The sequence below is a fragment of the Equus quagga genome, chromosome 8 (genome assembly GCF_021613505.1).
Source record: "Equus quagga isolate Etosha38 chromosome 8, UCLA_HA_Equagga_1.0, whole genome shotgun sequence".
In the NCBI taxonomy this organism is placed as follows: Eukaryota; Metazoa; Chordata; class Mammalia; order Perissodactyla; family Equidae; genus Equus; species Equus quagga.
In genome coordinates this window covers 119,329,335-119,340,587 of record NC_060274.1, presented here as the reverse complement: position 1 = coordinate 119,340,587, position 11,253 = coordinate 119,329,335, and the positions used below count along the sequence as shown (strand labels likewise).

The following is an 11,253-nucleotide window of genomic DNA, read 5'->3' as shown; positions in this document are numbered from 1 at the left end:
TTTTATATTCAAACTCCTGCCTTCAGCTTTGCTTGTTTAAATCTCATCCTCCTCCCAGTCCTATAGCTAAGCATTTCCCCAAACCCTCCTCTTTCTTTCAGGTGAGTTGGCTCTTCCTTTCACCTCCCCATGAGGCTACTACTCCTGATATTTTTAAGTTATCTTCTTGCTTGTCGTGATCACTTTTATCCTCGTGGTCCATTTCCTCTCATCCTTCCTGTGTTTGCTTCTCCTTCCTCTTATGTCATGCTTTCATCATATTGCCCCTTTTTCTCTATAATCAATGAGCAGATATTCTTTCTGGATATTTTCTTGAGGGTTTAGTTAGCTCCAGAGCCTGGAACTGTCCTGGCAATCTTTTTATTGTGTATTTACCAAGAGTGGCGCCCAATCCCTGATTACGCTCACATAGACATGCACACACACGCCATCATGGGCCCAGAGCATCTTCAACAAATGTTGTATGATGAGTCATCAGTACCATACTGATCGCACAGAGACATTAAGGTACCCCATACATGTTTTACACTTCCCTACTGCCTATATTACAGGGCTAAGACACAGACAAAACATACAACAAAATTAATGAAATATTTTAACCATATTGGGCTTGAACCAATTAGCAACACACAGTAATTTTATGGGTATGATGTACAAGGAGTTTCAAAGCCTTTCATAATTAGGATCTTGCTCTAAAAATTCACAGAGTGCTGCTCCATGTCAATGAGATGAAATTATGTAGGCTGATGTCTCTGCTGGTCACATCGATGTTTAACACCTGTTGGGAACCAAAGGAAAAGTATTGGGAATTTGGTGACTGAAATTTCCTGCACTCAAACAAATCAGATACAAACCATGGTCTGCATGACACTCTGATACTTTCACAGTTCATTGCCTTGCTGTCAGACTACCCTCAGATATTCAGGTGAGGAGGGTGTTTCTTAATTCCTAGAGTAGAAAGATTGTTCAGTGACAGGGAAAAGAAACAGGGCCCTAAATAATGCAACATGCAGCCACTGCAGAGGGACAACTACACAGACAAATTGGAGAAAATGTCCTCATTTCCACTCCCAAGAGCCCTCCTTTGATTTCCTCCTTCCATTCCCTCAGAGAACCTTGATGAACGCCCAGTAAGAGTTCGATATTTCAGCTTTCTTCTAGGCAAATACTTTCCATAAAGCTTCACCACATGTGCAGTAGTTAGCTTGTGTGTCAGTCCATGGGTTGGTCAGCAACAAAACTGGGCAAAATCCTTTATGAACTCTCAGTAAACTTGGGGAAGTTGGTTGACAAGAAAACCACAAATATGAAGAAACAAAAAATACAAAACTGAGGGGAAAACTTTGTCTCAAGCCTTGTAATGAGGAAGGATTAGGAAATAAAAATTGTTCAAGAAAAAGTAAGATGTAAGCCAACAAGGAAAGATGCCATTTACCATGAGGATAAGTGTTGAACCACTACACAGAGTTAATTCCAAGACACAGATTTTTTGCATATATAGCATTCATGAAATCAGACTGTGTCTTGCAATCAACAGTCTTAGAATTACTGTGACCTGAGCAGCACTCATGACAATTGTTATTGTCTGAGCACGCATGAACTTCATTGTTATTACTGGTATTATGAATGGATGGACTGCAAACCACTTAGCGATTATTTTAGAAAAGAATATGAATCCTGGCTGATAGTGAGATTAAGAAAGTGCTAGGATTAAAACTTATTTAAAGCATATTAGTGGCTTTGGAGAAAATCCTATAGACAATAATGAAAGAATTTCTATGAACTGAAGTATCACCACCACTTCTGATAGTACAGAGGAAATACTTTGACCAATTCGTGCCATGCATTTTTCTTTTAAATAATAATAAATAAAACAATAAAATATTTAAATAGTAAAATAATTTAAAATATTTACATAAAAATTTAAATAGTAAAAAATATGGGATACAAATTGGTTAAGGTATTTCTAATATTTATTCACATTCAGAGTTTACCTCTTCTAAATTATTTTGACACAGATTTATCAATGTCCATGTATCTCCACCCAATATTCTCTCTGTACTATCATTAAAATATTAAAATGATAAAAATCTATGTGTAAAGAAATTTTACAAAGCTTCCTATATGTTTAAAATAGAAATTTTAAATGATATGATCGCATTGCATGATACTTTTTTAATCCTTTTTTCTTTCTTCGTGGCACATGAAATAACGAAGCAATTTTAACTGATGGTATCTTATATTTGATGACATATGGTAGTTCAAACTGTTTTGGAAGTAGATCTCTGAGGCAGAGGTGAAGGAGTAAAGACAAGTTCTATGTAAGTTTGCAGACAAGAAGATATACATGGAAAATAAAGATCCAGACACTCAATTCCAAATGATGATAACCCATGAACTTTCCCTTCATCCCCATGCTGTTCACTGTTGACCCACTGAACACAGAGGGCTTCCTGAAGGGCTTTGCAGGAGAGGCTATCATCTGGAAGGGAAGCAGGCAGGAATTGCACTGGGTATCTCAGGGTTGGGAAATACCATTTGGACTTTTCACTGGTCACAAACCTGTGTTGTAGGGTTGTAGGTGAAGGCGGGTGTTATAACTGTGCTGCTCAGAGAGACGCTGACACTGGAAACAGGAGCACTGCCCACTCCCCAGATCTCAATGTAGCCCAGTTTCAAAGGGTTTGTGTCAAGGATGTATTGGTTGAAAATTACATGACTCTGCATCGTATTCTGTCAATTGGAAATAAAAGAAAATAGAGGAAAAAATAGCAAAACTCAATCAGATTTTTCCCAACCTCTTCTTAGGTACAAATGTAGATCATGAAGTAGGACAACTAATTTCAGAGTCACCATCTTGTGTCCACAGAGAATAGAGACCATGATTTTACCAGTCTATCTCCTGTTGCCAACTATCATTAATTTTGCATTGGCTAAGCACCTGCCGGGTCTCTAGAATCACTCTGAACTCTAAGGAGGCAAAGAGTCTCAGCTATCAGAAATCTTAGATTCCACATGTGGAGAAGTCATAAAATGTGCAGACCATTCCAAGGCAACATAGGAACAAGGGCTAATAACAGAAACAGTCTGTCCATCTGTGTCTTGGTGAACTGCTTTAAGTTACTTATGAAACATGAATGATTTAATCACAGAAAACTTCCTGGGAGCATATTAAAGCTCTATCTGCAGTCTAGAGGAAAGGAAGGAAGCAAATTAGTAAGACGAGCAGAGAGGGAATTCTAGGTGGTACTTTATGCCTCATGATATCCATCATCCCACTAAGCCAACAGAACTGTATTCTCCCTTCATAGTATCAGTCACACTCACCTGGCTGGCAGAAAAGTTGGCCAGATAATAGAGTCCTTTTTCATAGGTATCTGCAACAAACAACAAGGTAAGCGTGATCTGGAGCTTTGCTCTGGAATTATAATTGCTTACTTGTCTTGGCTGAGAAAGTAGGGATGATTTTTGGTTTTTATTTTATTTTTCTTCTTTACAGAGTTCCATTTTGTGAGATTAGTCAGACTCTACCCCAAACTTCAATTTACACAAAATGTTTGAAATGAATGTGTATAGATGCATCTGTCTGACAGAGTCACCTCAAATAATGTGGGTTCCTAACAGTACTCTTAATCTACTTCTCTTCCTTGTGGTCTACCATTCCCAACATCTTCATAGTCACCTCAAATTTCCAGATTCCTTCTGTTAGAGGAACACATATGTGCACTTACAGGCATGTACACCCACATCACAAACACCAAGACTGATGTCTTGGTCGGTTTATCTTGAGAGCTATTAGGCAATTTTTCAAATGTGATCTCCAGAGAGCAAAGAAAACCACAGAAAAGACATCCTCGTCCTTTATCTTTAGTTTATGCCACAAGTCCCAGGAGAACATGAAGCTCAGTATATCCAGTAAAGGCAGACTAACCAGAGCCTTGTTACAGGTGTTTCCACCCTATGCCCTGCCCTTGTGACTTTCTCACTCTTCCCCACATGCCAGCTTCTTTCTAATTTGCTTCCCATTCAATCAGAGGGCATTGGCTATCCTCTAGAGCTGTGCTGTCCAGGATAGTAGCCACTAGCAAAATGTAGCTATTAAAATTTAAATTAATTACAATTAAATTTAAAAAATTCAGTTCCTCAGATGCACTTGTCACATTTCAAGTGCTTAATAGTCACATATGTCTAATGGCTACCATATTGGACAACATAGATATAGAACATTTGCATCTTGCAGAAAGTTCTTTGGACATGACTAGTCTAGAAATAGCTAATGGTACTTGACCCATCCTCCTGAGAGTGTACCAATTCAGTAATCGCCTAATGGAAAATTCCACCAAATAAATAGCATAGCTGATAGAGGCATTGCCTCTCTTACTGTGACAGTAAACCATGTAATTTTGGAATGTGCCCTTGAACATAAACCATATGGAAGTAAATTTCAGTTGGCTACAAAGAAACTTTCCCTGTGGCTCCTATACTACTGTCTTCCACAGTGGATTGGTACAGTTGGATAATGGTTAGAGATTCACAATTAAGCTTTATTTACATGAGGCATAAGGATCACGTACAATATGTATTATACATTTAAAAGGAACAAATGGCTATATTCAAAAATGCAAAATTGTCTTTATATTAAAAGGAAAAAAGCAGGCCTATACCCAGGAACCTAGTCAACAGTATCCAGGAGCCTAGTCAAGCTATTGACATGAATTCAAGGCAACCTTACTCACCAATGCTTTGCCCATCATCCCAGAAGAGACAACCTTCAGCAGTCCCATCGTCATCCAATGCAACCTTGAAACCTATGAATTTCTGACGGCTGCAGTGTGGTAAGAGAGAGGCATTAGCTAAACACAAAACCACAGCCAGAAACCAAGGATTTTCATAAAAACATAAAGGGAGTGCTTCATGGTATAAAGACTGAGTACTAGGATTCAAGAGACTTGTCATCTAGTTCTAGTTCTGTCTCCATTAACCGTATGTCTTCATTTCAGGAATGCAGGAATGACTCGATCCAGGGGCATTTTCCTTTATGGTTCTATAAGCTCTACAGGAAACCACGAGCAAACTCACTGGATTCCTTCCTTTCCCTACTGTGAGAAAAACCCTGCGGCTCTGATCCTCCTCCTTCCATGACCTAATTTCCTAAACAAATGTACAGTGAGTTCTGTTTACAGATGTCCTGAGTTCTTCAGTTTTTGACTGAATTTTTAGACTCAAGTGAGCAGGGCTCTACGAATTTTAGTTTGACATCAGACAGGCGTGGATTTTAGTCCCTGCTCAACTACTTACTAACTCTGTGACTCAAAGCCAATCACTTATCCTCTTGAAGCTTCTCTTTGCTCATCTGCAAAATGGGGATGAGAGCAGTACTTACATCATAGAGTTTGTTTTTTCCTTTTGTTAAGAAAAATAGATAATGTCTGAATAGAAATCTCCATTTTAGTACAGCTCTAGGCACAGAGCAAGAATTCACTTGATGCTAGCTAATATTAATTAGTATACATACTTAGGTCTAGAATTTTAAATCTTATTTATGAGGAATCTCACCCTCGGGCATCAGTTTCAATATGACCTACACATTTTTCCAGCAATAGTTTTCTTAGAAAAGAGTCAATTAAAGGCCAGATGGTTTTCTAAAATTAGCATGAATCATGGTGGCCCCTGTTTGACTTCCACTTCAACTGTCACTGATTAGACCCATCATCTCACCCACTTAGATCTAAAATAGTTGTTAATAATTATTCAAAGAGTGGAGGTTCTGAAAAGGTTAAAACACACAAACAAAGAAACAAACAAGAATGTGTAGTAAAATTGCTTTTGGGCCTGAGGGTGCTGCGTAAAAATCAGTGGGCTTCACCAGGATCTGGGCTAACTGGCATGTAAAGGAGAAAACTGGCCCCATCATTCACCTTAAGTGGGTGTTCTGTGCAGGCTCTTGCCAGGGCAGGATGTAGCCCCCTCGGACATGAAGATTGATGTGGTCAAGAGGGGCTGGCAAGGACTTCCACTCTCCCCTTGCTTTAATGTCCTCACCCTGTGGGCCAGAAGAAGGTAAGAGATGATGAGGGAGAGAACACACCTCCCTGAACAAGGCATTTACCAAACATCTTGTCCACTCTTCTCAGCTTTCTGCCTGTTCATGATCCTTCAGCACACACCTGTTATTACACTTTCCCACATTCACCCAGCTGCTGAGTGGAGTCTTGCTTTGCTGCTATGATTCACGTCAGGACCCCTCATCTTTGAGGGTTTTTACAGTACATACTACATGAGATCCTAGCAGGTATCTCACCCTACCCTCACTCCACATCCCATTTCAGTGTCAGAGAGCACTTCTTGAGCAATCCTTCTGTTCACTTCTTGTTGGCTCCTGATACACTCCCTGTAATGGCATTTCTAGCCCTTCTCTTTCACTTTCTCTCCACCTCCCTTGACTGCCCCCGCTCCCCACCCTATCCAACTTAACTAAGACCTTTGACTCCTACTGGCTGGAAATGATTAAAGTAAGTTGACCTACTTTACAAATTCTTATCTTTAACTCACTATATCTTCCTTTATGTTTAACATCTTTATCTTGCCCCATGTGTGACAAGAAGTGCTCTCTCACCCCGAGCCATAAACCTTAATGCCTAAGAAACAATCCTATCACATTTTCTCAACCTAGGGCAGAGCTTCTAAACTTCATCATTATGGACATTTGGGGCGAGATAATTCTTTGCTTTGGGGGCTGTCCTGTGCTTTTTGGATGCTTACTACTGTCTATCCACTAGATGCCAGTAGCATCTCCCCCACCCCCTACCACGTGGTGACAACCAAAATTGTCTCTACACATTGCCAAATATCCTCTGCTAGGCAAAATCCTCTCACTTGAGAATCACTACTTTAGAGGTAAGGAACAAAGCTACCATAACAGTCCTTCAGTTTTGGTCCTTGATCTTCATTTTATACAGAATCAACCTGTAAACAACTGCAGACGTAGGTGGTAGAAGGAAGCACAGTGACTAGTCCCACCTTCCCTGAGGGGGACTCTGCTTCACAGGCCTGCCTCAGGACTCCAAAGTCTACAGGACTTTATAAAAATTCCAGCCCCATATCTCTAGATTTCTTCGGTTTTATCAATGATATCATGAGAAAACTAGACTATATTATTTCTAATGACACTTTACTCCAATATCTTATGAATTCTGGACATTTTCCTCCACTGATTATCTTACTTTCAAGTGAAACTTGATACATTTAAAACTGTCAAAGTTATCTTCCTTTAAAATTCTTTATCTGTCTCAATATTTCCATTCTACTATACGTTATGGCTAAATATGACACGATTTTAATCTTCTCATGATTTCATTTTCAATATCATATAAGTTACAAGCTTGTTTACTTTCCTTTACATAGTTTCTGACCAGGCTAGCCTAACAGATTTCTGTTAAAATATACGTAAAGATATGATGATAAGATAAAATCTAAAAACAGCACTATTAAAATAAGAAAAGACAACCAAACCTGCCTTTGTACAGGGTAATTTCCATCAACTGCATAGGCATTGATTATGATTGAGAACCACTATTTTAAAAACCCAACATATGTTCTACACTGTAAAGAAACAAACAAAATGACCAGAAGTAGATAAAAACTTTGATTCATACACATTGTCTTCTCTTTACCTTCATAAAAATAGGTAATCAATAAGACATGTCAGAATAGTTCCATGCCTCCTCCCTCCCAAATAAAGTCTACAAACTACAGTGCCCATTACGACAGAAAGGAGAGGGGAATGGACAGAAAAATGCTTCATAGCATGCTCAATCACAAAGGCGTGACTGAGCCAGGCCCCCAAACAGCTGTAAACTGCTGATGTTGCAGCTCATTTAGAGAACCTGAGAGAAGAGAGGGAGATCAGAGCCTCAGTCCTGCAGACCCCTCCAGTTAAATGAAGGAAATCAGCCTGTCCTGCCTCAAGGCAGCTGCCACTTCCTAAAACAAGCGGAACTAAAGGCCAAGCAGTAAATACTATAAACACGCAGTCATTAAAAATGTTCACTACTGACGGAATAAACAATTCACAGATTAACAAACTGAAAACAGAAAAGAAAAGAGAAACCTTTCAGACAAATTCTAGCATAGATAAGAACAGCATATGATAACGGAAGTTTAGCAAAGCAAAATACTGGGAAAGGTGACAATTCGGGGGAAAATAGCTGTATCTTGACATTTGACTATTCACCAAATGCATTCCAGTGACTTAAAACATTAATTTCACTATATTAAAGTTAAACTCTCTATAAAATTATAAACAATTAAAAAGAAAAAGAGGAAAAGTATTTGCAACAAATATGGCAAAGTGTTATTAATTTAAACATGTAAATATCCTTTAAAAATCAGTATGAACAGTGTAAATAACTTAATAGGAAGCTGGCAAAAGAATAGAAAGTTCACAGAAGTATAAATGGCCCATCAAAGATAATTACAAATCAAATCAATGATGAACATCAGGGTCCACATTGCCTTTAAGAGTGCTACAAAGATGAACACAAAAATTTTAAAAAAAAACCTACTAATCGAAGCTGACAAAGATTTAGGGAGATGAACACTTCCATCAAGTGCTGATGGGAATGTAAATTGTTTCTGTAATTTTGCCAACTTATATTAAAGATTCTGGTTAGATATATTTATGCATCTTCTCTGGCTGGAAATTCAGATAACTACCAGAAGACAAGTGGAGTGGAACACATGCTGGATATGCTCTCTTGTATAGACAAGATGGAAATTTAGGCTAATGTAACGTTCTGTTGAATGGAAGAGACGGAAATTAGACTAACTCTAGAAACAGGAATTTTATGAATTATACATAAACTCCTGCCTCACGTAAGCATATAATAATCTGAGTAACAACAAAGAAATTCAGTTCAGAAATAGGATCTGATGGGGCTGGCCATGTGGCATAGTGGTTAAGTTCAGCATGCTCTGCTTCAGCTGCTCAGGTTCACAGGTTCGAATCCCAAGTATGGACCTACACCACTTGTCAGCCATGATGTGGTGGTGACCCATATATAAAATAGAGGAAGACTGTAACAGATGTTAGCTCAGGGCAAATCTTCCTCAGCAAAAAAAAAAGAAAAAAGGATCTGCTTGAATGCTTGAATTAAATCATCTGATCCAAGTGGAGAGCCTAAGTCTCCATTCTTGTTTACCAAGTCCAAGACTTTTCCATGCTTTTGCTACCATCTGTAAAACATCTTTCCTCTTCATCTTTCAAAATGTTAAGTGTCTTTGAGTGGCACTTCTGTAAGCTGTTGGTAGGACTGGATGCTGATAAAACCTTTTCAGAAAGCAATTTGCCAATATCTGTGAAAATTTTAAATACTTTATACTGGCAATTTCACTGCAAACTCAGGACAACGGTGAGGCTTTCTTAAAAAAAATTTGCTGTTCCCTTCAGGAAAGCCCGTTTGGGAGCGCATAGCAGAGTCTTAACCTACTGACACCCAGAGGACAGGCCTAGCCAGCAAAAAAATGGAGGCAGATTCAAGGCTCCATGGGATAAAGAAGAGGAGAAACAAAATTTTCATTGTGCTTGCACAGTTTTCACCTAATGCCACCAAAAACCCCTTGGTGGAGAGGGGCCAGAGCACGCTCTGCTTCTCGCCCACCTGCTGTAATTCTTTTGCTGTATGTCCAGTCCTCTGCTTTGTTCTCCTCAGAAAGTCAGAAGAGGAGTCCTGGTTAGAGGGAGAGGAAGCACCCCCTTTGACTCTTCCTCTAGAATCAAACTCTAACTTGTCTGTGTCCCTGCAAAGACAACACTGCCTTGAAGCTTCCTTGGAAGACCTTGTTTTCCCAGCTGAGTCTCTGGGGCTCAGACTAGCCCAGAAAAGTAATATGACAGAATGATGTGTTCATTCTACATTTCTAAACTCACTTGTGTTGCTCCGGCTCACAAGGGTTGGGCCTCATACCTCTGTGTGCATTTCACGTAATGCTTAAGACTCCACTTACCTTGGGAAATTACCTTTAGCAATTCTTTGAATGTCTATGCTGTACAAGGAGGTATTTAATAAAAAGACAGAGAGGAAAAGGCCTCTAATATTTATGAACTTATAGTCTATCAGGGAGGATATAAATAAAAACTATAGTCTACAGTGCAATTTCAAGTGTTTACTGGTATCTGTCGTTATACAGTGCCATGAATACTGGTCATATAAGAAAACATAAAAACTAACATGTAAAGAACACTCACGAGAAGCCAGGCACCAAGGGAGATGCCTTTATGTGTTATCTCACAACAATTCTGTGAGAGAAGTGGTCTCCCCCAGTTGGAGGTGAGAAAACTGAGGCTACAAGGTTAAAATGACTCGTCCAAGGTCATACATCAGGTAGGTTGCAGAGGCGAATTTGACCCGAGGTCTGTCAGATTCTAAAGCCTGTGCACGCTACTGTTTTCCCAGGTTGTATAAACAGTGAGAAAAACTTACCGTGTAGTAATCATACCAGCGGGCTCTGGGGAAATATGCAGTGACGTTTCTGGCATTCTGAAATTAAACACACACAAAGCATAGGCAGTGGGCTCCATTAGCTAGGGCAGAGTAATCAGTTTGCTTAGTAAAGGAGTCAAAACAATACTGATGGCCTTGAACCCACATGTCTCACCTCTCTCGAGGTCAGCAATATTGGGGAAGCCTTCTTCCCCTTCCTGCTTCTCAAACAGGGGAGATTTGCCTACTCAAAACTAGTGGCTTCCATAAAACCCTTTGGGATCCAGGTCTTTGGGGAAAAAAAATACCATTTGCTTATAGATTTACCAATAACCTCTCTAAAAAAACAAACTGAGGTTGGGTCTGGGGCAGAAGAAAATTTTTTGGGTTTATGGTGCCAATACTTCAGAAATTATGATTAGTGCAATAAGTTTTAGGGAGAATGCAATTAACTGATATTTTAATCAGAAGCCTCATTGTCAATAGAGGAAGTAAAGAAGTGGCTGCCTAAGGACCTCCTGTAGGAGGAAGGGAAGAGCTAGTCAGCAGCAACAAGATTTTACACAGTGTTCAATCTTTCTGAAAAGTTCTGTTTTAATGGTGATAGATGATTGTAATGATTTCTCTACAATACTTCCCCCACCTGACCCATACTCCTTATTTCCATTAATGAAGAAATGATTCCATCTTCAAATATATCTAAGATTTTTTCGTTCTTGATTGTCCAATGAATCAGCATTAATTATGCTGGTTTTAAAGATCAGGGAGCTGG

General features: G+C 39.2%; 1 protein-coding gene across 2 annotated transcripts in view; it reads right to left on the bottom strand.

The window, feature by feature from the left end:
* Positions 1 to 619: 619 nt before the first annotated feature.
* The window catches only part of MGAM (maltase-glucoamylase), an 87,417-nt gene continuing 76,783 nt past the window's right edge, over positions 620 to 11,253 (bottom strand). For both annotated transcript variants that reach the window (XM_046668863.1, XM_046668861.1), the window contains exons 43-48: positions 10,482 to 10,538; positions 5,919 to 6,043; positions 4,737 to 4,825; positions 3,328 to 3,377; positions 2,563 to 2,733; positions 620 to 778 (exon numbers count right to left, since the gene is read on the bottom strand). In XM_046668863.1, the coding sequence (XP_046524819.1) occupies positions 701 to 778; positions 2,563 to 2,733; positions 3,328 to 3,377; positions 4,737 to 4,825; positions 5,919 to 6,043; positions 10,482 to 10,538 (570 nt within the window). In that variant the 3' untranslated portion in view covers positions 620 to 700. The remainder of the gene's footprint in view (positions 779 to 2,562; positions 2,734 to 3,327; positions 3,378 to 4,736; positions 4,826 to 5,918; positions 6,044 to 10,481; positions 10,539 to 11,253) is intronic.